The 26,428-nt window shown below is 32.6% G+C and overlaps 3 protein-coding genes across 6 annotated transcripts; 1 reads left to right on the plus strand and 2 right to left on the minus strand.

The window, feature by feature from the left end:
* The first annotated feature begins 434 nt into the window (after nt 1-434).
* Nucleotides 435-9,068, plus strand: LOC116768872 (solute carrier family 35 member F3). Its single transcript, XM_061529492.1, has 9 exons — nt 435-1,062; nt 1,185-1,349; nt 1,727-1,892; nt 2,051-2,229; nt 2,503-2,631; nt 4,774-4,963; nt 5,817-5,906; nt 6,425-6,554; nt 6,786-9,068. The coding sequence occupies exons 1-9, from the start codon at nt 745-747 to the stop codon at nt 6,898-6,900; spliced, it is 1,482 nt and encodes a 493-aa protein (XP_061385476.1). The 5' UTR covers nt 435-744; the 3' UTR covers nt 6,901-9,068.
* Nucleotides 6,430-17,208, minus strand: LOC116768873 (polycomb protein EED). Of its 4 annotated transcripts, none has more exons than XR_004353410.2 (8): nt 17,056-17,208; nt 16,783-16,925; nt 16,241-16,412; nt 15,507-16,046; nt 15,079-15,231; nt 13,491-13,607; nt 11,523-11,670; nt 6,430-6,569 (listed from the first exon to the last, which is right to left on the minus strand). XR_004353410.2 is itself a non-coding variant. In XM_032659727.2 (8 exons), the coding sequence occupies exons 1-7, from the start codon at nt 17,077-17,079 to the stop codon at nt 11,581-11,583; spliced, it is 1,239 nt and encodes a 412-aa protein (XP_032515618.1). In that variant the 5' UTR covers nt 17,080-17,208; the 3' UTR covers nt 6,430-6,569; nt 11,580. The 4 variants fall into 4 exon arrangements, 2 of the variants coding, with proteins under 2 accessions (XP_032515618.1, XP_032515617.1); XM_032659727.2 differs by having other exon boundaries at nt 11,580-11,670; XR_004353411.2 differs by having other exon boundaries at nt 6,438-6,569; nt 11,517-11,670.
* A 272-nt stretch (nt 17,209-17,480) lies between these two features.
* LOC116768865 (transmembrane protease serine 9-like) lies at nt 17,481-26,350 on the minus strand. The gene is made up of 6 exons (XM_032659714.2): nt 25,947-26,350; nt 22,276-22,435; nt 19,807-19,997; nt 19,352-19,443; nt 18,715-18,877; nt 17,481-18,283 (listed from the first exon to the last, which is right to left on the minus strand). Exons 1-6 carry the CDS (start codon nt 26,005-26,007, stop codon nt 18,144-18,146), a joined length of 807 nt encoding a protein of 268 aa, XP_032515605.1. The 5' UTR covers nt 26,008-26,350; the 3' UTR covers nt 17,481-18,143.
* Nucleotides 26,351-26,428: the final 78 nt, after the last annotated feature.

Below are 26,428 nucleotides of genomic sequence, written 5' to 3' on the forward strand. Positions count from 1 at the left end.
TTTAAGTTAAAAAATTTATTAACAACGGTTATGAATTAAAACAAAAATAAAATAACAGTTTAGTGTTTAGTTAAAAATATAACTCTCATTTATGAATTTAATGCAAGAGAGGCATATTTAAAATACTACATACCGTATTGTAAAAACGATCATCTTTTAAATAACGTAAAATATCATCCTTTCAAAACATTTCTTTATATAATTTTTTTATAAACATATCTTAAAACTATACAATCGAAATTTATGCACATTAGAAGACTAAGGATTAATATATTATCATGTAATATAAATATAATATTAATATTTAAAAAAAAGTTGGTTTAATTAAAAATATATATTTAATTGTTAAATTCCGAGCAATTGCACTTAGGACCAAGAAGTAGTAGGGTCTAACGAAAGTTAAGATTGGTAACTTGCGTGTAAAATAACATCCATAATTAGTCTTTCTCACTCTGTTACCGAAAGACGGTTTGACGGTATTATTGAAGTATGGAAAAATGGAAAATGGTCGGAAAATATTTGTTTTTCAGACGTGAACTTGATTATCGAAGCCAATTTTCGGTGATTATATTTTGTTAAATATTAAGTGTTTATTTTACATTTATAAGAAATGTGGAGTTACATAAATCGCGTAGTTTTTACGCATCATAATGTTAACGCTGTAAATTCAATTTACTGAATCCACGTATCGGAGTAAAATATAAGATTTAATAAAAATGTTAACATAGTGAGCCAATAAGAAATATGGCTAGAGATGGGGACGTGCCTACTATTTTCAATCCTAAGAGAGTACGCACGCCGTCTGTTATAATAACTAGCGAAGAAGTGGAAAGCGAGCAGGGTGGTGATGTCGAGCGCGAACGTCCAAACGGGCCTCCGACGCCGATAAGTCCTAGGGCGCCGCTAACTCCGCAGACTTCGGTGTCTTCAGCCCCACCTTTGACCACCCAACCGTCGCTGCAGCAGGCCTACAGCGAGTCTGCAGCTAGCAGTCAAGATGAGGAGCGGCAATTACGAGATAAAAAGTGCCCGCGGTCATGCTGTTCCAAAGTAGCCAAAAAGGTATGAAAGATCGTACGTCACGGTTTAATCATTATTATATGCATTTGAATTGACTCCCGTTTCATGAATTAAAAATATTATATTCATTTCTATGGTATCCCAATTTAGAATAATATTTTCAGATTTACTATGGCCTCTGTGTCACAACAACCATTGTTGTTTCCTGGGTGACTGTGACCCAATCCATAAAATACATGTATCTTCAGAAGTACTCCCATGCGGACATCTTTTTGGGTGGTACAGAATCGCCAATTAATAATAATTATACATCTAGAATTCCAACACATGTAAGTCATTACTCATTTTTTTACAGATAAATAAGATTTTAATTTAATGCATACTTATAATTTCAATTTTGTTATCATTTTATACTAGTTATATGAATTTTCTTTTTCATCCCTATTACCATTATATTTTATATATAATGAATTGCAGCTAAACAAGTAATATTCTTATTATATGCTTAAACATTATATCATCATGGATATTTTATAATATTTGTAAAATATTTAAATATTTGCCATAATTTGTTATCAAAAATAAGTCTATTTATTTATTTAATTTCTACTAAAAAAAATTAACAAAAAGTTCTTATTTCAATTTCCATCATGTTCAAACTCCTTTCTAATATAATAAATCTTAATTTTTATTTTATCTGTTGCAGCACCATTTCAATGCCCCGTTCTTCACTGCATGGTTCTGTACAAACTGGCTTATATTTTTCTACCCTCTTTACTTAATAATTATGCTTATTCACAACAAATGTAAATCAGCCAATACCATTGTGGGTGATGCTTTCACGGACTTTAAGGAAAAGGGATTCACTTTTGGTAAGTACACATCTCTATTGTGTACACGTACACAGATATATATGTGTACATAAGACAAAGACCATAAAATTCTCCTTTAACATACAAGTCACCTTATAATGTACATTATTAAAACAGTATTATAAATTAATTGCTATAATGTTTAAAATTATTTCCAGCCCGTTTCCTGAGTCGCTGCGGTTTGTTCTGTCTGTTGTGGGTGGTCACTATATACATGTACACATATGCCTTGAAGATACTTCTATCTACTGATGTGGTGGCATTGTTTGCTACTAATGTATCCTGCGTGTATCTCCTCTCGTGGGTGATACTTCATGAGCAGTTTGTTGGTGTGAGGGTAAGTTGACAAATCTCTATATTTTTTATATTAATGAAATAAATATTTTTGGTAATATAGAATGAAAAATTCTTCACAATTCAAATCTTCCTCCAGAACATTACATTTCAGTTGTTTTGCTTATTAATCTGAAGTAAGTTCTCTATATTTAAATGTCACAATATTAGAATTTTTTTAAATAATTCTTAATTATTTCATATATTTGCTCTCTCAAATTGATATTGTAAGGGTGGGATTTTATTTAAATTGTTAATTAATTTGTTATATGTCCAGATAGTGGCGGCTATCCTGTGTGACACGGGTATAGCCCTGCTAGCATATATGGATGGTATCACCGGTAGTTCAACGTTGGGTGGTGTTGTGCTCGCCGCTTGTGCTGCTGCTGGGTTTGCTATATTCAAGGTATGTACGTACTCATGTTTTTTCATACAGCATACTGGCTATGAGTTTGAGTGGTATTTTAGAGATGTATATATATTTATATATAAATAATATGTTGTTGTTTTTTATTCATATTATTGTTTGTAGCATGATTTTCTGATCGAACTAATATAAAGTGATTTAAATATATATATATATATATATATATATTATTGGTGTTAATTAATAATTATCAGAATAATAATCTATCGTAAATTAAAAGCAGAATGGCGTGACAAGACGAAGGTCATTAAAAATATAAAATTCATTCTCACTCATTTCAATTATTTCACTGTACATATTTGAATTTCACAATTTTAAGACTCCCAAACTATTAGTGTATTTAAATTTTTTATAATGTAAGATAAGAATAAACTAGTTTTGGAGTAATAGAATAATAACATACATTTTGTTGGCAACGTACTTTTACGGTGGTTTAGGAACATGTTGAACGAATGTCGTGGGTTGATACCGAGTATAGCGCCATATTGATATTTTATTGACGAACCAGTTCATAATAAAAAAAATATTGATTACGTAAACACAAAGGAGGTTTTATGATCTTTATGACAAATTAAACATAGAAGTTGATTTTTAGTATTTAATCGATTTAAAAATAATAAATGAAAAGTAAGGAGTATTTAGAATGTTTAGGTTTCTGTATATTCCATTTTTTTTGTATATTATTGTTATAAAGTGCTCTAAAACAGAGTATATTTCAATAATTTAGCGAGAAATTAAGGTTGTAATAATATAGACTAACTTAATACAAAGACCGTGAAACGTCGATCTATGTAAAGAATTTTAAACCACGTGTTTCAATATTTTATGATATTTTAAAGATTACACGAGAAAATAAATATATAATAGCTTACGATTGTGTTAAATGTTAACAAAAATATACTATGATATTTATCTGATTGTTTTATGTTTAAATAATATCAAACGTTATTCTGTCATTAAAGTTTCGGTACTCAGTGCAGATTATACAAAATATAGATAAAAAATAAAATAATCTTGAATAAGTATTTTAAGGATTTATTAATTTAATATAAATATATTTTCTGTGTACATCAAAGTGAAATGTACTCTGTTTTAAACATAACTCTGTTATAAAAAAATCATTTAATATCCTCGCTATAGTAAATAAAGAAAGCCTGTTATATCCAACGGCCCAGATGTTAAAACTGTTTTCTTGCAAATGTATAGAAATGTTCATTGTATCTCATTTTAAGTGAATGTTAATTTCTTATGAGAAATAAAGTTCTTTATATTAAGTCACAAATTCGTTACGACAACAAGTGTTGCTATATAAAATATATGAAAAATTTTAATGTATTTTTTTTTTTATTAAATTTTATTGTGTTATACAATTACCATAATACTATTTTGTGAGACGACAAATCGTAAATGTAACTGACTTCAAATTATTGCGTGCCCATTTTAATTCGTGGCAGGTTTTTCATAACGTCCTATTAAGTCAAGATAATTGTGGGCTGATAGTGTCGCAAGGAAATATACATTTAGATGTTTTGACTTTGAACAATATAAAAACTAACAGCTGCGTGTTACACGAACGTGCACAGATTAATAAAAAATTACTATACAATTAATATATTTATTATAATATTTATGTATATATATCATGTGAAGCGTTTATATTGACCTCCATATTTAAATAAAACCAAATAACGTTAAAAATATGATCCATTTGCATAAGAATTATTCTTTTAGTGTTAATTTTAGCTTAGGAACTGTATGCAATTATTTTAAAATGCACACCCATCACTATAGTTATCCCCAGTATGCGTCGTCTCCAAACGATAATACGTAAGGTTAACAGTTTTTCATACATAAAATCGTATATAATAGCATTAAAGTAGTTTATTAGATGAGAAATAAGAACGTTTGTTATGGAGTCTGAAAAAGTATTACATCTTTGACAAAAAATCATAGAAAGTTTCTTGTATACTTTATTACATTCAAAAACATACGTTGATACTGAGATTAATGTGAGAATAACTGGTACTGCGTAAGCAGTGTGACGGTTCATGTTAGCTGTATTAGTGCACTGGAACATTGACTCCGGTGACAGTCACGTGACCGTGTGTGTGCGCTTGGTAGGTGTTGTTCCGCAAGGTGATGGGTGAAGTGAGCAGCGGCCAGCGAGCTCTGTTCTTCTCGGTGCTGGGCGTGGTGAACGCGACCCTGCTGTGGCCGGTGAGCCTGGCCCTGTGTCTGACCGGCGCCGAACAGCTGCCGGCCTTGAGGATGCCCTGGGTGCCGCTGTTGTTGGCCAGTGTTGCACTGCTCGGTACGTTCTCATATAACGTTGTGTACTAACAAGTTTTCCCGCTATTAGGGTTTTGTTTAAATCTAAAGTGTAGTGAAAATTTACTTAATATTGTTCACGTAATGTATTCAGGCTAATAGTGTTCTCGCCGTTGTTTATAATTGGAGTTTTTCAGTTTTATTTCGTATATAGGTCAAGGTCGTTCGTTATCCGAGACGTCTCTAGAGAGTAGAGACGGGCCTCAAGTAGGGTTGACAGAAATTAAGACAAAAGTAGACCATTGTTTACAGCGACGTCAAGGGAAAGATACAAATTAAATCTTGTGCGGGCTTAGGATTTGAAATCACATAATATATACGAATAAATATATTTTGTTTTCTGAGTTACATAGCCGTGAAGCAAAATCGTTGGATGTCTTAATGTTTCTCTTGACCTGGATTGTATATTTGGCGTAAAGCAATACTTCGTCGTATACGATTTATGACGTAAATGTTATTTATGAACATTATATTTTGATAGATTTGACATTTAACTTAAATACTATAATGATACTGTTTAAAAAAAATATAATATGATCGAGGGTGAGCTGTAATTCTGAATGTACAAAGGCGTTGCAATACAGCCCTTACTGCGATATTATGATAACTAAATATTAAATATCTCAAATTGTTTTGAGAATTTCGCCATCATTAGGCTGATTGGTAATTAAAAAAGCAAAATAAAATATATATTAAAAAAAAATCCCCAAAATGAGCTGGCTTCGAATCCGCCACAACCGGCAGCGAGTTGCCGTCGTTTCGATAGTTGAGCCACCGTGTCCATACTTAGATCAAGTGAATGTCATTATAATGTATTTATTTAACATTCGTTTCAGTTTTCCACCTCGTGTTCCAGTTCGGCAACCTCATGACCTACAACATCTTCGTGTCTCTGGGGCTCATAGCGGCCGTGCCTGTGTCTGCTGGTGATTACAACTAATGAATAGGAAAAACAATACTCGTATATTATTATCGTCAAAGTTTAATAACTTTGTAGTCACTGAGGAGGTTAAGAAATAAAACAGCATTTTTTTCTTCAAAATATCTTCACAAATGTCGATATTTTGTGCTAAAGTAACGGATACTATATATTGTATGTTAATCATTAATTGAATCGTCTCAACTGGTTTATAAGATATCGGTGACAGACTAACATAATAAACGAAACTAATGTAATTCGTATTACTACGCGTATTTTATTATTTTAAAAAACTACATACTCCCGTTTCGGTTACGTTGCAGCATCCCTGATCATTCACATCTCTGGCCGTGATCACGGTTGCTGCAAAGTAACCGAAAAATCGGGATTATGTAGTTTTTAAGAATAATAAAATAAGCGTAGTAATCAGAATAATATTAGTTTCATTTAAATGAACACTCTCGGTAGTCTCAGATCTCATTAACGTGGCATGATATGCAAATAGCTTCGGTATGTTGGTGGCAGGTCTGGACGTGGTGCTGTACGGAGTCGAGTTCGAAGGCATGAAACTGGCGGGCATCATACTGATAGCTGTGGGCTTCTTCCTCGTCATGTTCCCCGACAACTGGCCCGACTACATCATGAGGTTGCTACGGTGAGGCTCAGAACACTGTGACAATACGTTGGAGAATATACACAATATTTCATTGACAAAGTTTAATTATTATTATTAAACTCGATTCAATACGAACAAGACAAACAAATACGTATTGTAATCTCCTAAGTTCTTTGTTTCCGGACCGCACTAGTAACTTTTAGTTACCAATTTTAAATCACGCATTGCTATATAACACGTTGTCTCTCTTATATGTATGTTGGTCGCCAGCTGGAGCAGGAGTCGCCAGACGGCGCAGGCCGGCGGCCGGCGGCGGGACGCGGTCGACTACCGCACGGGGTACATACGGTCACATCTGAGGTCGCCCTCGGGCAGGGTGCGGTGACCGGAGACGGACGGAGAAGCGGAGCCTGAGTAGGAGGGCGGGAGAGTGGGAGAGTGGGAGGGGCGTAGAGAGAACGGGGAGGGGATTAGAGTGGAGGGAAAGGTTAGTGCCGGGTTAGAGTTAGTAGACTTTGTGTACTGATGGAAGGTGTGGCCCTGTATGGTTAGTTGGTTACAGTGTTGTGTCGTGTTAGATGTAGATGTTGGCAAGTGTCTAACATCCCGGATGGCATTCGTTTAATTCTAAACTAACTTTACGATTACCGCATACCGGTTTTGTGTCCGATTGTTTATAAATGTTTTGTACAATGTCGCCATCGCCGGGTTATGATTCTCTGGTACTGCGGATATCAGATTTTTAAACGGTTTTATAGCAATACATTTTCTAATCGATTATTCTAGGCTACATGTGAACACTGACGAGATGTTCCTATGTATATCATTGAACATTACACTTGGTCTCGCATCCCGCTTAGTGCTCATGATTTAGGATACACACATACAATAATATACAAGCAACCCTGCCATCACACGACAAATAACTTGATAAAATTTCAATAATCGCAACTTTTGATGGGTTACGAATTAACATAATACAGATTATATATACTTTTTTTATTATAATCGGAAGTTTCTGTGAGAATCGATGATAAAATCGATTTTAATTCTATTCGGTTCCTATCGAACACACATTTGTAGTATTGAATCTCGATTATTAGTTAAATTTGGTTGTCATATAATTTCAGCCGTCCTCACGTGTCAAATGATGTCTCTATATAAGAACTACGCATATAAAAAAAATTTTATAAAATGAGAAATACACAAACTTATTATTAAAGTTCTGTATCTGGTAGATAACATAAAATTTAGATACACCCTTTTTCTCTAGATCGGTAAAAATTTTCTTCGTATCTCTCTCGTTTGTATGAACACTAGTGTGTCACGAAAGCTATACTCAATTATTCTTATATATAATTCCATACTAAATTCTAACGAAATTTCTAATATTCTATGCAAGAAAAATTATTGCACTCACAATTTTTTTTTATTGATATTGGACTTATGAATAAAACAGTTACACCATACCAAAGAGGTTTATAGTATGAGGTTAACTTGAACCCATGTACATACATAGATTGTATTTAGGTATGAAAGCACAAGTTCAGTGAGACGCTTAGTTGTCTGTCGGTGCGAGCGACGTCGGGTTACGATAATAGTCTTTGATCTCTTAATAATAGCTGCCTCTTAGATGTCTTAGTGCCGACGCGATGGCTCGGTCACTCGGACGTAATGAAGTATAATTCAATGATTCCTAATCGATGTTGTGATAGTAGCTAGAGTAGTGAGTGGAGTGGAGAGGAGTCGACAGGAGACGATGTAAACAAAGCAATTGAATGACGGCTTCCTAACAACGGATATATAAACGAATTTGATATTTAAAATGACGAGAATATAATTTTAGTCAGGGTAACACTTTAGACTAGCGTTTAGAACTAGGTTCGTATTTATTTTTTTAATATATATGTATATATAAACACCGCCCCAATACAGACTGGTTATGTTTTAGAGGTCGCGCTGTATTTAACTCCCTATCGTTAGACGCAATACAGTATGTGGTGTCAGATCTGTCGCTTGGTTCACAAGGCGCCGGGTTCGCCTCGATGACATTCACAATGGTGTTTCTATCGGAAACTTTACATCGGTAAAGGCACAACTCTGTTCTATTAAATACCGATTGACGTGTATCGTGATTGCTTTAATAGTCATTAATAGGCCATCCTTGATTTTTTTTGCGTTTTTCTTTGAAGCAATACATTATTTATTTATAATGATTTTTTTTTGCTAAAGGTATTTTTTTGTTATACATATAGTTCTTTATGAAAATCGTTATTATAGTCCTCGCTAATGCTAGTCACCTATTGCTACGGAATAAGCGGCGAGACGGGGAGGAAAAATGACTTGACTTACACGAGATATTTGAGTACAAACAAATCTGCAGACAGTCAATGAAATATTTCTTTTTTTGTATGTCTGAAAAGAAATGTATATCTATATATAAAATTAACGTATAATATGATTAACTTTGTCAAATAGTTTACTGCAACGTATATCAATGCAGAACAAAAAATACGTTAGTTTTCATTATTACTTTTTCCAAATAAACTCCCCATATTTATTACTTTTTCCAAATAAACTCCCCATATTTATTTATTTTTACTATGTTTAAAAGTCCACCTTTCACGTGTAGAACTTAGGGGGTTATTTTATTAATAAAATAATATATATGTACTTGAAGATGAAAAATAAGTGAAAATATTTGATAAATATAATAAAACTTTTTTGCATCTACAAACACTAAATATATTAAAATGATAGATAAATTTATTTATTTTATATTAAAAATTATTCGCGTATATGTACTTTACACGTAAATTTTAATAATGTACGTGTTCATACTGCAATTGTCACATATTATTCTGAGAATAAATCGTGGTATTGTCAGACTCGTCTTAAGATATTTACATCGTGTGAGTCAGATCGCAGCTCACATTACAAAGGTTATTTTCGTTAACACGAGGACTGTAATAGCCGATTTTCTATATATTTTTTCACATGTAATGACTCTATTTTTCAATATATACATATACTATGTGAATAGACATTTATGAAAAAAGTATTCTGTTTTTAAATTTTTTTCGTTTGATTATTATTTTTCTATTTATATTATTTTAATGACGTCAGAGTTTCATATCTCCATAGTGTTATTTATATATTAAAGATGGAATTATTGTGTGGTTATATCCCATGGGGGCGACGTCTCCAAGCGAAACAGTGTCCACTGTGGAGGAGAAAACTATGAGTTTCAACGAAAGGACGAATAGTAAAATGGAATATTCCAGAAACCGGTTCGTTTGAAAGCTCGCGGATACGATCCGGTGAATGATTTTCCATAATTCCATGTTCGTGTTATGTCTAGTGACGGGCTCGGGAACGGCTATCACGGTGAGCTGGAGATATGATATAAAAAGATATTTTATTTTTTAAAATGTTGTTTAAAAAAGTTCTAATATCTGTTTATCATAGTAGGATTCATTTATTATTTCCGGTATTGTTGAATAGTAAACAATAGCTAACGCGAGAATAATAAACATATATGTCCGGGGCGGGCGGGGCCGAGGGGTTATGGAAAGATCCAGAGATAATTCCGTTATGGGGTTTGTGTGAGAAGCCATCTTAATATATCAACGGCGGCTGCGGGGGTGGAATCTGATGTCAGTAATTATTCTCTATATACAATAACCGGGAATTTTGTTATGACTCGAGTTTCAAACGTAGTCTCCCTCTGTTCATCCCTATAACTGATAAATACTTTATTTACATAGTACGTTAATGTATATATGAATTATTACACCTATTGTTATTATGGCTATTATATGAGAATTTGTGAACAGCGCTCGGCGCCTTTGGGACGTGTTACTGTGTCTATACACGAACGTATGATCGGTTCGTGTCAGTGACCCTTATTTATGTTTAGATAATTAAGTTGTTATAATTTGTAAACAATGAACTTGTATGAACGAGCTCAATTGAATTCGTTTTAAGATAAAGTGCTATGATTCTACCTTCACCGCGAATCAGTTCTGTACTATACTCGACCCCAGGATATGCTTCATGCTGCATGCTGCAAGCCATATCTCCTCCGTTATTTTATAATTTATGACGTCATTCGTTCCCCATAATAATTACATCGATGAATCGTTAAATTTTTAAAGACTGAAATAAATCAAAGGAATGGACTAAATTCAATTACGCTGTCATTTATATTTAAGTGTAATATAGTTGTTAGGTTGTAACGCCTCGTATTGTTAGGTTAGGTCTTAGGTGTTCGATGAAACAATGCATCTTTTTTGGCTCTCCGCCTCGCCGGCGTACAAACACGTCGAGACTTGCTCGGTGTGAAGCGGTTTTTGGTCATAAATCTCCTTTTTTTATTCTTTTTAATGGAGAGTAATTTTGTGCCGAGAGCCTAAAAAGATGTCGCTTAGATTGACACGTGATTAGAAAGCGAGTAGTACAATAACACATTGGCCCCTGTGATTCATTTTGTTATAACGTAGATGTAATATGTTGGTCATTAAAATGAAAATTTGACATAATAAAGTTGTTTTATTTCACTAATCGATTAAAATTAAGGTCCGGAAGTAACGATCGGCCTGCGTATACTTTCCTCGGTCAATATTTACGTTGATGTGAAATCAAAACTATTTCTGTGAATGAAAGTTAGAAAATATGACATATTTGATACGTACAAGGAAACCTAACTTAAACGAAACATTCACAGCAAGGCGTTCCCTCGAGGGCGCTATTTATACCGCGGCGTGCCACGACAAATGACAACCCAAAATCATAATACTTAACTTCGTTTTTATTAGTCATTGTAACGTATTTACAAGATCGTCGCCGACTTTCGCGAGCATTCATTTAAATGAAACTGATATTATTCGGATTACTGCGCGTGTTTTGTTATTTTCAGGGAGTATGTAGTATTTAAAAATAATAAAATACGGTTAGTATTCCGAATGACATTAGTTTCATCTAAACAGTATATGTTCATACCCTGACCTGACTCCTGGTGAGACGTTCGTTATCAGATTACATTTATATTGCCAGTATGATCACCTCAGCTTCCGTTGTGGACCCGATCCCATCTCCATATAGTGCCGTCGTCGCAGCAAGTCAGTAGTATTTTGCCGTTTCGAGACAGAGTCACCTGCATTTTGAGAAATGCCCATAAAATTTTGTGTTCGGTAAACACAAGGTTATCGAAAAATCAAAAGCAGGTAAAAAATAATTGCGATGAAAAATTTCATAGCATATAATAAAATAACCATAAGTGGTGTAAAGTTAAATCTTTTTTGGGAAATTAGCGGTAATTTTCAGTTCGATGATAAATTTAACAGATTCTAAAGGTAAGATCTGTTGGTAATTATTTACATGAGTACAGGTAAATTGTAATTGCAGCTAAATCTTACCTTATTAAGTATGAGGTTTAAGGTATTTAAGGTTTAGGAGATTAAAACTGTTCCCGATAATCAATATTTAACAAATCATTCACAGTATCCTTGCCATGTTTGTGGAGATACGTAAGTGAAGGTGAGGTGACGTAGAATAGGTTGTAGATTCAATGGCTGTCAGTGACTAATGAAATTAGTCTATTTTTTTTACAAGCTAATACATTTCGTGCACCCAAAATCTTCAAATTGTCACAGTTAAGATACGTTGGATGAGCGATGACGTCATAAGCTTTGCTCCGATTAACGTTACACTAATATAATAAAAGAATTATAACATATTTGAGATATTACACATTACGCCTACGATCAATTACAATATTAAAAATATAGATAAAAATTCATATACAATGTTCCTTGTCATTATTTCTATCTCACTTATCTCCATCTCTCTGTACTCGCATTGTATCTCATTTCACATTCTTCACCATCTATATTTTTTAGTTAATTCCCTATTTATCCCATATCTCATATCTACGTACATTCAATCTCTTAACTACTTAAAATAACCGTCATTAAAATCAATTGGAATAAAATGTCGATTAAAATCATAGACATGGTGACGTCGTTCAGTAACAATTATTATTGAACATTTTTGAATCGAAGTAAAGCTTTATGACGTCATTATATTGCACATTTTGAATCGAAGTAAAGCTTAATGACGTCATTATATTGCACATTTTGAATCGAAGTAAAGCTTACGACGTCATTATATTGCACATTTTGAATCGAAGTAAAGCTTATGACGTCATTATATTGAACATTTTGAATCGAAGTAAAGCTTATGACGTCATTATATTGAACATTTTGAATCGAAGTAAAGCTTATGACGTCATTATATTGAACATTTTGAATCGAAGTAAAGCTTATGACGTCATTATATTGAATATTTTGAATCGAAGTAAAGCTTATGACGTCATTATATTGAATATTTTGAATCGAAGTAAAGCTTATGACGTCATTATATTGCACATTTTGAATCGAAGTAAAGCTTACGACGTCATTATATTGAACATTTTGAATCGAAGTAAAGCTTATGACGTCATTATATTGAACATTTTGAATCGAAGTAAAGCTTATGACGTCATTATATTGAACATTTTGAATCGAAGTAAAGCTTATGACGTCATTATATTGAATATTTTGAATCGAAGTAAAGCTTATGACGTCATTATATTGCACATTTTGAATCGAAGTAAAGCTTACGACGTCATTATATTGAACATTTTGAATCGAAGTAAAGCTTATGACGTCATTATATTGCACATTTTGAATCGAAGTAAAGCTTACGACGTCATTATATTGAACATTTTGAATCGAAGTAAAGCTTATGACGTCATTATATTGAACATTTTGAATCGAAGTAAAGCTTATGACGTCATTATATTGAACATTTTGAATCGAAGTAAAGCTTATGACGTCATTATATTGAACATTTTGAATCGAAGTAAAGCTTATGACGTCATCACACCACCCAATAGTTCCCAATAGTTTTGAGCTAACAGATGTCTTTAATCACCTGTCTGACGGCGGCCACACATCTCGGATGAACTAGTAGCGACACGCGCGACCCTCCCGCCACGCCGCCCAACTCCCAAACCATCGTCTTCCCGCACTGGTTACCGAGAGCTATAACCTGAATAACATTTATATGAAGCTGCTGTCTTAATTATGTTGTATTTTTAATAATATGGCTGACTCAGCGGATTTGGTATGCTTGGAACTATATACACTTTGTTATAGATACCTGTTGTCAGGCCATTTTTTTTTCTAATGGGAAATTATGGTTAGACAGCTTGACTGTCAATAACTTCCTTGATGGTAAGTAAAAATTTTATTCACTATTTCCTTTAAGGCCTCCTAATTATAAGTGGGAGGGGACACAGGCATAGGAAAACTGTCCCAATACTCTGCTATGGGCATGAGAAAGGAAGCGTAGATAAAAAAGAAAAGCTAAATTAATGTTGCGATTCCATAAACTGGCAACACAAGACTATATATGTATGAACTAAAGCCCTTAGTAGATTAGTTCATTAATTTGTTATGAGTAACTAAAACGTTTCCTGGCATCTGTCAGGCCTTGTTGTAATCTAGCACTATTTTAAGACCAGCTTATGGTCATGGCTGTGATATTCCAAAATATAAATTTATCATTCTACATATTTTACTACCTGAAATGTAATTTTTATAGGACTAGTTATATATGTATATTTTTCAACGTATAAAACATAGTTCATGTTCAACTAGCTTTTGCCTGCCACTCCGTCTGCGTGAAAATCAGAGTTGTTCTCGACCACTCCGGCCACTGAATCCAAACTATAGTCATGGTTCCACCCGTGTGGTTTCAGGATCGGGAGAGCGATAAAAGGTAGCCTATGTTTTTCTCTAGAGCTCCACCTATCTGTATACTCAGATTCATCAAAATCGGTTCAGTGGTTGAGGTGTGAACGCTTAACAGACAGAGTTACTTCCGCTACTATAATATTAGTAAGCATACTATTCTAAGACCTAATGGAAAATTTATTATTTGATGTTTTCAATGACAATTTTGTTCACAATTGAATATTAAAGATTAATATTAGTTACATTATGTTGATAAAACTGTTTGGCAAATCATTCATTATTAAGTAAAAATTCTAAGCATCTTGCACTCCAGATACCTTCTAAACGAAATGCCCAATGGGGATGACACAAAGAGTATTTTACTTCTAAATAAATGGCCTTGATAAGATAATGATATTTTTTTGGGTAAGAATAATATTATGATAAAAGTAGTATATTACTTCAGACGATTTAATATTTTTTTTAACAGAAAAAGTGGATATTGGGACTGAAATATATACAATAGCATTTCTCGATAAATGGTGTATCTAACACTGGAAGAATTATTCAGTTCGTACCAATGGTTCCTGAGATTAGCGCGTACAAACAGACAAACTCGGCAGCTTTATAATATTAGTGCAGATATTAAGATTACATATAAGTTTTTAAAATTTCGTTAGGGCAGGTGAGTAGTATACTATAACCAGGAGTGAATTCAATCCGGAAATCCCTAAAACTGTGTCTGTAAAGGATTATGGGCTTCGTGCTTGGGTTGTTCTACTCACTCTTTGGCTATAATCAACAGCAAATCTTATAAACCATATCTCACACTCCTTGTAGTCAAATCTGTGAACGATCGTCACCGAGTTATCTCCAGGTCTTAAGTCTGTGTCCTCCAGCCGTCCAGGTTTCCAGCATATGATAGCGTTTTCACACGACTGAAATAATTATTATGTATCACTGGTTCATGTTGCATTGGGTTCGGAAAAAAATTACAGTGTATACTTAAATAACTTTACATATACATGTTACCAACTGACAGCGCCATCTATAGTCTATGCCATTATAACTAATGTCACTCTTATATCAAAGCATTACTTAAATGTTCATCAAAATTCATTAAGTTGTTTTTGCTTAAAGAATAAAATACATCACTACGAAAGTGTATTTATGTAAGTAGGAGTTAAGAAAAATATTCAAACATGTTCCATACCTTCGATAATATTAAATCACCCATCCACCTCACACAATCCACGTAGTTCCTGTGAATATCTCTGGTCGAGAAGTCGGGGAAATGTTCTTTGAGCGAATTGAATGGCCGGAGTGCTCTGTGCGGATTAAAACTATAACTTTGTTTGATGGCTTCGTTCATGGATGGTTTATCCAGCCTCCAGAGTTTCAGCGAGTGGTCCATGCCACATGACATTATCCTTTCGCCTTTTAAGTCGAAATCGGCGCTGAGGACCTCGTCCCTGTGACCTTCGACCCCACCGAAAATGGCGATGCAGACATCCGTCATGATATTCCATAGCCGTAAAGCGTGGTCCTTGCTCGCAGACAGCAACAAATTCGGATCGCGAGGATGGAATTTCACTTCATTGATAGCATGACCGTGGCCTATGTAGTGCTTTATACATGTTTGGGTTGCGGGATGAAAAATTCGCACTATCCCACGGGATCCGGCCACAGCTAGGAGTGGTAAACCAGTTTCTTCCTCATACGACCATGCACAGGTGTAAAATGTCTCATCAACCTAAAATTTTCATAAAGTAATCAGTTTATATGTACATTAAATTAAGTTATAAATATTTTTCTATTGTAAGAATATTGAAAGACTTCATTACAATATTGTATTAAAAAAAATATATACATATTTCAAACACCAGTAAGCTATAAAAAATCATCAAATGTATTGTTTAACCGTAGCTTGTTATAAAGATTACGCACATCAGGATCAGCGTAGCATTGCAGAAATTTAAAACCTCCCGATTCTGGGCACTCATATATAGAGACTCTGTTGCTGCCGACAACAGCAAATATTTGAGGTTCCCCTTCCCTAAGATGATGGTTGAATTGACAACCAAAAAGGGGTTGTCCATGATCCTCTTTTGCACTGCAACTGAATTATAAGACTTGTTTACTTGAAATGTTTTATACATTGTTAAAATTGTTATTTCCTACAACAACATACATACAATTTAGTTATTAGTTTAAAAACTAATATATTTATATTAAAATTGTACAGTAACATTGTTTTGAATATTCAATAATTTGCTTATGTATTGATGTTTCCAGTCTCTAGAACTAATGGAAATAGATACAAATATAAAATAGGTTATCCCAAACATTCTGTTAAATTTTTTGTTTATACTACATTTGCCTTTTTCACAAGTCAAATAAGTATAGAACAATATTTATTAATTTCCTAAACTTCTTCGTAAGCAACTTGATCTGAAAATGACTTCTAAATTATATTAACGTGTACTTACTTGAATTTATATGGAGGTTTCACTGGTTTAGTAACGGCCTTTTTCTTACCACGTCTTCTTTTCTTCACGCGAGTGTTCGTCGGAGTTTCACTGCGAGAAGTATTGTCGGTATTCGAAGTACTTTCAACACTAGAAGTGTCGTCCTATGAAACAAGAATCATTAAAAATTTAGTTTTGACATAATAGTAATGCGTAAGGATAGAAAAATCCTTTAAAGTACTAGATTTGTATCAATATAATAGCACTTCCAGATATATACATGAATGAACTCACTGCTTCATTGTCAGAAAAATTCATTTTTGATTGTTGATATTAATCCAAGTTGAAGTTCACTCACAAAATTCCAATAAGTTGTACTAAAAAGTTACTTTGCCTAAGAAATAATTATATCAGCTGTTAGTAGCGTCTCTAACGTCAAAGTTATATTTTCGCGGGACTCGGTTGATGGATATGACTCCATGACATTTACTCTGAGATTAGTTGAATGGGTACTAGTATATTTAGTTTCGATTTTTATATCATTTGGTAGAAACGCAATAGAAATGGGATATATTATGAGAAATTTGTCAATAACTCTTTAGTTAGTTCATAAATATTCACGTTGTGTTTTCTATGAAAGGGTATTAAGGGGGTTAGAAATAATACTCAAATTTTAATTCATTATTTTCTATTTTAAGAAACAACACATTTTAGTCATTATAAAAACTTGGTAACAATTGTATACGGTTTGTTAAAATATTTTTTTATTTATATTACTTGGTAACTAAGTGCTGAAAATAACATTGCAATGATTGGTTTTATATAATTATAATTACATCCACATTACGAAGTAATTTCACAGACTACATTCTTGAAATCAGTCAACTATAAATTATATATCAATGTAAAAATTCCAGTGGAAATGTAACAATTATTACGAGGTGACTTGTTAAAGGATTACTAAAATAAATTAATATGTATGTTAATAATAATTAATAACTAATTACGTAATTCACAGCCATTGTTTTAATTATAAGTATAAATGATAGGTTAATAAATCCTACACTAATACTGATAGGTACAAATACAAAATACATTTAGACAAGATATTAACCTAAATCTTAAGAATAGACTCCTTTTGCAATATTACTTTGGTTTAAATGGCAATATTACTTCGGATTAAAGGTAACATTTTCTATCTATAATAAAATTACAAAGATAATTAAATTTTACAAACTGGCCCATATTTTGTACAAAATAAACTACAAAAGATTTCACATATGTTATAACTCAGTCCTGTCATAATTTTTTTCAAAGCTTTAAAATTAGATCAAACAGAATTAATTGCATTTAAAAAAATATTACAGCATTTACAGCCTCTTTCATTTCTTGTATATATTCGGAGGTGAGCATGTACAAGCGTGTCTCAGCGCCACTCGCAACCACGGCATGAAGTGATTGACCCTCGCGTACACGCCCGGGTAGCCTTGTCTGGCGCAACCGCGACCCCACGACACTATGCCTGTCACATATATTAATTCATTTCATCAATAAAAGTTAAGTTTGTTATAATTTTGAAAAGTCATACCATTATCATTGAATTTTTTTTCAAAACTTTATGTGTTTACGATATTTGCTTTTAAATTTAAATACAATACATTTTCAATACGATAAATTTAAAAGTTTTTAATTCCTGAATTCCTTAAAAAAATATAAAGGATATGTTTTTGAACGAAGCTTTTCTTGTAATGACATCTAAGACTTTTCGGATTAGTACGCGTATTTTAATATTTTTAAAAACGTCATAATCCCGACGTTTCGGTTACTTTGCAGAAACCGTGATCATGGGCAGACTAGATGATCAGGATTGCTGCTAAGTAATCCGAAAATATTAGTTTCAGTTAGAAACTATTCATAGTTTCATAGACAGATATGACAATTCCTTCAACGTACCAACAACAGTATAATGTGGTTGCGTCATCAGCAGCGGCCCACCAGAGTCTCCGGTACAGGAGTCCCTGTCTGGAGCGTTAGCACACAACATGCGAGGGGTCACCTTCCTGCGGCCGTAGCCCGCGCCCGTGCAAGCCTCTTGTGACCAGATTTGTACTTCCGCCTGCATGTCATTAGACCAAAGAGATAAAAAAGTTTCCAGAGGCGAGCTTAGCTTAGCTTTTGTATTGTATAATTAAAGTAACAGTAATTGTTTTTTTTTAAATTATTTATTGTAGCTGGGCTAATTTTAATTGGAAATTTTAACGATATATTTTTTTGTTAAGGTCGCGAGCATTTCAGAGATTTTTGTTGTTATATAGTAATTTAAAGAATTGTTTTGAGTAAAGGGTTTATTAGCCAGCTTAGTGTATATCACGACGCGAGAATGTGTTATAAATTTCCATCAGGTTAAGATTACAGCTATGAGTGTGTACAGCATAAAAAATTAAATTTAATAAAATTAAATATACTAGGAGAAAAAAATACTTAAAAATCTTACTGATGTGCACACTAAGTGGGGTATTTCAAAACTATTGCCAGAAAGCAGATATTTATTAAAATTATTGGAATATGATAAAATTCTTTGTAAACTCACCTTCATAGGAATATCTGAAGGCGGACCCTTTTCCACGGTACTTCCCCATCCAGAGACAATAGCGTCCACGCCCTCTAATGCATCTTCATCGTCTAGAAATTCATAAAATATACATAAATATTGTAACGATGAATTAATTTTTAAATAATATTTTTCGTTCAACTTTCTAAAACCAGTTAGTAATACGTTAGGTAGGTAAAATTATTAATGATCTTAGTTTTACTGTACGATTATGACATATTTGAACCTGTTTAATAATCATCAGTCATTCCTGTTATAATTTCAATAAGGTACCAAGTTGCTGAATATCCTGGTGACACGTAATTAACATAAATATTAATTGCCTGTGACTCAAGATTTATGAAAGTTCGTAAACAGAATTAATATTCAGTCTGTTTTGAATTTTATATTTTGTTGATAAGCAAATGTAATAATTACTTCATTACAATATTTACCAGGTAGACACGCGGGTCGATAAAGGTGATCTGGCAATGCTTCCGCTAGTCGCAGCACAGCTATGTCGTTATCATATGTGTATCTGTTGAAGTCTGGATGTTGGATGACGTGGGACACCCTGTAGCCTTCGGATCTCGATTTGTTAACGTTGTATTCCCCCACTAGCACAGTCAGGCGGGAGGCTTCCACTCTGGTAACAAATGATATTATTTAAAACTGTTGTATTTTATTATAAAATAATGGTATTCTTGAAATTAAAAAGACAGTACGGGTGAATTTTAAAAGAATATTTATGTTACATTTTCAGTAAAAAAAGCTTAAAGGGAAACAAGGGGACAGCAATTTGTGAAAAATACAGATAATTAAATTCTCTGTTAATAAAATTCTGTGAGTAAAAATATTACTGATTCAATCAAGCCTGAAAATATATAAATTATGAAAGGTTTAAAATTAAGTTTAGCATAAAATGTATACGTCGATTATTATCATAAAATTACCGTGGCCTACAATCCACTACAATTCATTTCGGCGGTAACGAATTTAATTCTGGTGAATTTATTAAACATCCGTCTAACATATTTCACTTTCTAAATTATATTAATGAAAACGTAAATGAAAATATTATTTAAAAGAAAAATTCCTTTACCGTTAACTTAGGATTGCAGTAGGTATATGTTTATTTAAATTAGCCACGCCAAAGACTTAACTCTTTAGTAATGACAGTGACGAAACGGTGAAAAGGCGTGCTGTCAGCTACAATATGTCCGGCCTAGACCCGATTTGACAAATGCGACCTTGGCACTACTTAGATAATAAAAAATAAATTGCACAGGACTGCAACTATTAAAATAATTATATAATGCGTGACTGTGCTCCTCGTATGTTTTTATTGATTTAAGTAATCGAACTTTCTAAATTGTATTTAAGTGTGTTTATGTTAAATTAAGATGTCTGAAACATTATGTATGCCGTTTGTAGCGCTCATGCAACTGTAGGTCACTTACGTAACTTTAGAGTCCTACAGAAGTAGGTCACAACTAAAGGGCTAAACAAATAAAATAAGCTAATCCATTTATAAATGGCGAATCTTAGATGGAAAAAACTTAATATTAAATATTTTAATTTTACTTAGAATAACGTGGTAAATGATTTAAAATATAATTTTAGTTTAATCAGAACTGCACGTACGATAAAAAAAATTAAGAAGATATTTTTTGGTTTCTCATGTTTTTGGTTATATATCAAATAATAAGAAAAAAGATGACTTTTTTTAAATGGAACGGTCGTTTCGGTTCAACGTATGCGGTAAAAGGAGGCGGATGTATAGAATTACTCGGAATTATTTTGGAAAGTTTTTGTTTCTTTTAATAATTGTGAATCAAAATATGGGTTACGCTTAATTACGAAATATTCATGTTTAATTTTTGCATTTTCCACATATATATATATTCACCTTAGTTTATTTTTTTATACAATTTAAAGTTATTAAGAACAAGAATCTATTTTATAACTAACTACATGTATTCGGATTTAACTGGATACATTTCAGATTATTTAAGTCACGTTTGCACACATGCATAATTTAGTTCAAAGCTTTCTATATACGGAGCTTTTATGAGTTAATTGAAGTTGTTTTGTTAACGGATGAATAATCAGAGATGAGATTTATAATGACAAACGACGCTAGAGAAATTTAAGTGTCCATAAATGTATTTACATATCGAAATTACTTCTTTAGTCAATAATTATTGAACTTTCACTGGCCCCGCCTCACTATCCCATTGTTTGTAGATGTCAGGCTAAGTGACACGTTTTGTATTCATGAATCATAAACAGCAAATATCTGTTCATTAATATCAATGATTCAATAATTTGTTATAGTTGTACATACAATAACATAAGAAAGTTCAAAAGAGATTTATACTTCGTCCGCATAAGGTGTGATTGAGCGATAGTGGAACTTGTTGTGAATTCTTGTACGTCAAAACTATCGGCCGGTTAAAAAAAAATTGCGACCCGTTTTCGGACGAACAAGAAATTCTTGAGTTGTACGCAATATATAATGATTAAGCTAATGAATATATCACATAAATCAGCATGTGAATTTTTTTTTTTAAATTACTCAGAACCCGTTAAATTTCGTGTGTCAGAGAGTAATATAATGTGCCATTAAGGTCTCTGGAATGAAAAGTTTCGAGCGGATCATTTATATATCGTACCGTCAATTTGTTATCGACCCAGCTTTATGAAACACGGTCGCAACTTAAACACACTGACCCAAATACTTTTAAGGTTTTATATTGATATAAAATTTGAATCAGAAAGTAGGTGCAATGTCGCAGTGTAATAAAAAATAAATAAATAATTTCTCTTCGCTGCGTGAAATTAAATATCTGGTACGATAAGCTGAATTTCGAAGGTATTAATCAGATATTTGGTGGAAAAATTAGATCATAAAAGTGACTTACTCATAAACACAGTGCGTTGCTGTTATTAGATGGTCTCGAGCGACGACAGTTGCTCCACAGATCAGTTTGCCGTCTCTCTTGACAGCGGCTAGCCACGGGAATTCCCCGGCAGTGACGGGTCCACCCCCTACCACCCGAGCTCCTCGGGCCACCCCACAGGCTGGCAACATTAAGTATGTTATTATAAAATAAGGCTCAAAAGGACTCGTATCCAGAGCCGTAAAAACATTTACAAAAAAAAAAAAATATAAAATATATTAATTAATATGATTAAGGTAAGTTTTTTAGCAAATTTAATGGTTAATTTTCTTTTAGGTACAGATGAAATGCAATAGTTTTATATCATTCATACTTTGACGTGATATTTACTTAATTGGAGCTTTGTTATTGCATTTACAGATGTAAAAAAGAATTAATATTTGTTATAAATATAGATATAGGTACATATATATATGTAGTTAATATTCTATGTATTATGAATACTTTCAAGATGTGAAATTGTTATAAACGTAGTTTTGAGTAAACATGTGCTTGAGGTAGGCGAACTGATTGTTTACGTCTTGTCGTAGGTTTTTGTAAATTTTATTACAGTGGATTAAATCAGAGCTTTCAATGATATATTTAATTTAATAGAACAGAATAAATAATTTAAATCATTACTGTTCTTTATGTAATGTATGTTAGAGATGATTTCTTAAAGAAATAAAACCTCCTCCTTTTTGAAGTCGGTAAAATTGACTATTTATATCTGAAACAGTTACTCTATTTAGTTTATAGTTGTAATATATTTTATGTAGCTCAAGTAAACTTTACGATGCATTAATACGTTTCACATCTATATTTCAATATTTGCACAATAGAAGGAAGGACACACACACACACACACACACATATATATATATATATATATATATACATATATATATATTTAGTTAAATAAAAAATATATGTTAAGGAACACTTATTTATTGTTATTTGTGAGTGAAAGTTATATTTAAAGAAAAAAAAATCGCGAGTTTCAAAAACATGAAAAAGTGAGAAATATGTTCTTGTATAGGATATATATAATTTTTTAAACGAATTGAGGCTTAAAAGTGAACAAGTAAAAGTACATCCTTATATTGTATTTGATATGGTAATGAGCCCGGCTTCTATTTTTATGTATTCAAATACTTTTTCCTTTAAGACTTTTACTAACATTTATTTTAAGACTTTTGTTTTTACATAAAATAACATATTCATTCATGTTTATGTTGCGAAATGTTTGAACGGCATATTTGGGTTAATTATCAGCGATAAAGAAAATGAGCGCTCTTAGTTTTGGCGTATCTGTGATCTTATTCACGATCGAGAACGTCCGTGTGTCGGACTGAAAATATTATAAGGAACGGCTGATGACGGTAAAGCGATCACCAATAATGTGAATGAAATTGAGATGATTCTTTATTTCAGGTATTATTTTTTTTTATAATAAAATAAACCAGAAGTTTATTGAAAATAAAGTACATTTGATTACGGATGTCGATTAAATTTATAACTGATAGCAAACTTTTTGATCGAGGATCTATTTATGAGGTTAACTTATTTTCAATATAAAATATATATTTTACGTTATATATGGGTATGCTTAGTACATCTTCCCAAATTACATTGTACACGCCTTTCTGGATGAGAATTCAATAACTTACGCTAATACTTTATGAGCGAAGATTTATGAATGAAAAACTATTAGTTCTCCGTATGTAGTGACGAGGCAAAGCTTGAAGCATCTACAGACATAACTAAATATAAACATTCTTCGGTACATCAAATAGTGAAGTCACTTAGAAAGTAAAATTAATTTTTTTTCAATATATTTTATTCGAATATAATTAAATAACCATCGTGTCCTGAACTTTTAAATCTATACTACTACGCTACGCTAAGTAACTGGTTACTGCAAAGTTAACACTGTGATAAACACACAACAATGACTGTGCAACACTTTATGTAATGAGCAAGGAAGTAGGCTTCACAAATTTTGTGAAATAACTTATTTGTGTCTAACCTTAGTCTCAGTTATGATCCACAAACTAAATACGGAGAGTATCGACGTTTACCATATAATTTCTTTAAATGTAACCTTAACATTGGCTTTTTTGTTGGACGTTGTAAAATCTTTCTCCAATTACTTGTTATAGTTGAACTAAATAAAATTTCTCTTCCCTTTACGAAAATGTTTGTTTCATAAACCTTAATATAAAAAAAAAACTGAGAAAGGAAAACACATAAAAAAATGCAGAAAACAAACTGAGATAGTCGTGCACTTAAAATGAATATAAATGTTGATTTTTTTATGATGTAATCATTGGAGATGTAAGTTGCTTTAAATAAATATCGAACTATGGGTATAAAAAAATATATTTAAAGATATTATAACGATAATAATTAGTTGAACAATTTGGTGTACATTTAAATCATTTCAACCGTAAAATATTAAATCTTATAAATGTACGAAATTAACATAAATTTCCGAACGAATATGGGTCATTCGTAAGAGATATAAAGCCGTGAAGTGACAGCAAACCGGAAAGCTCGTACAATTTACTGGTGATTCTCGCAACTTTGTATTACCAACATTCAATTGACAGATCTCTTATTCAGATTTAAACGATTCCGTTACGACGTGAGCGTAAACTCACGCAATTAATGAAGCCATAGCTTAAAAAAAAAACTCACGCAATTATAAATGAAATTTAATGTTTCATGAATTTTTAAAATTAGAACAAGAATTAAAATTAGAATGAAATAGACGTCTAAAAAGTTTTTATGTAATCAATTGTAATATTAAGTGGGATAGTTAAAAAAAGTAAAAATTTCATGAATTAAATTGTTTCATATTTTAAACTTTTATAAGCAACGACGTTATAAGTTCCATTTATATATTCTCAGCACGCGTGCGCATCTCCAAACTGAACAATTTTAGTTTATACTATCATACGCGAGTGTCTTGTTCACTTTCACGCTGTATACAAGTGGTAAGGCGGATTTATGGTCACTAATGTTTTGTGTACGAGTCGACTCTCTAAAAACACTCAATCGATATTGAATACGTTAATAAAATGACATAATATTTGAAAATAACAAAAGAGTTAGAAATGTATGCATCTGTATGGTCAAGCGTTTTCAGTTGATGTACCGATTTAATTATATAAGATTAATTTATATGATATAAATTACGAAGCTTAGCATTCAAGGCATGATGTCGGCTGTACGCCAAACTAAATGTGTCATATATATGAATAACGTCTTTATAAAAATTAACAATGAGTGAAAATTTGGTTAATTGTATGCAAGCGATTCATTTTAATTTTTTTTTTTTGATAAAAAAAATATTAGTTAAAAATCTTTCTTATAAATAAAATTAAACAAATTCATATCGATTAATTCGGAAAAAATATATATTATAATTTCAACAATAACATTTATTTTAAATCGAACGAAAAATTACGAAAAATAACATTTATTTTAAATCGAACGAAAAATTGACGAAAGGGTATTCATTATACAGTTGAATGCTTACCTTAACACTCACATACAATAAACATACACAGCTATAAACACGTACAAACGGCACGACACATTTGCCCAATTAAAGCACTTATTACAATGTATTAGATGAAGTCACTCACTGCATGTCTTGCAAGCGCTGGCTGCAGCGAGCACAGCTAGGAGGAGCAAGCTGAGTAACATGTCTGTCGGAGTCACAGTTCAATCTGGAGTTAAAAGGAGACGCCGGCCCAGCTATTATAGGCCGCGGGCGGCGCCTCCGATAAGGCCTCAGGGCCAGGGTCAGGTTGGGAGCACTTCACTGATACGCGGCGACCGAGCGAATGACACCGCAGTCTCGAAAAGCCCCACTGACGGACTCGATGGAGAGGAGTTCGTCGTTCATGCGTCGACACGGACGTTGGAAATGTGAAAATTGTCTATCAGTTTAAATTTGAATAATTTTATACACTATAAAATTACTCTCAAAGTATTATGGATGTATACGTAATAACCATGTGGTTTGTGGATTAAAAAAGTGGCCGTAAAAATGTACTTATAGGAAGTTAAATTTGTTCATCTTGTGTCAAGTTTTAAAACAATTTCTATAATGATAAAGTCTAAA

Source organism: Danaus plexippus, chromosome 5 (genome assembly GCF_018135715.1).
Source record: "Danaus plexippus chromosome 5, MEX_DaPlex, whole genome shotgun sequence".
NCBI classification, from domain to species: domain Eukaryota; kingdom Metazoa; phylum Arthropoda; class Insecta; order Lepidoptera; family Nymphalidae; genus Danaus; species Danaus plexippus.

Bases quoted from the DNA above. Each gene is read 5' to 3' on its own strand.
- LOC116768873 (XM_032659727.2), bottom strand. From the start codon at position 17,079: ATGAATTTTTCTGACAATGAAGCA. The intron at 16,926-17,055 runs GTGAGTTCATTC...CTTGTTTCATAG, and splicing joins ATTTTTCTGACAATGAAGCA to GACGACACTTCTAGTGTTGA. The intron at 15,232-15,506 runs GTATGGAACATG...TAATTATTTCAG, and splicing joins GTGATTTAATATTATCGAAG to TCGTGTGAAAACGCTATCAT.
- LOC116768865 (XM_032659714.2), bottom strand. From the start codon at position 26,007: ATGTTACTCAGCTTGCTCCTCCTAGCTGTGCTCGCTGCAGCCAGCGCT. The intron at 22,436-25,946 runs GTGAGTGACTTC...TAATGTTGCCAG, and splicing joins CAGCGCTTGCAAGACATGCA to CCTGTGGGGTGGCCCGAGGA. The intron at 18,878-19,351 runs GTGAGTTTACAA...AATGACATGCAG, and splicing joins CTTCAGATATTCCTATGAAG to GCGGAAGTACAAATCTGGTC.
- LOC116768872 (XM_061529492.1), top strand. From the start codon at position 745: ATGGCTAGAGATGGGGACGTGCCTACTATTTTCAATCCTAAGAGAGTA. The intron at 2,632-4,773 runs GTATGTACGTAC...TGCGCTTGGTAG, and splicing joins CTGGGTTTGCTATATTCAAG to GTGTTGTTCCGCAAGGTGAT. The intron at 5,907-6,424 runs GTGATTACAACT...TGTTGGTGGCAG, and splicing joins GGCCGTGCCTGTGTCTGCTG to GTCTGGACGTGGTGCTGTAC.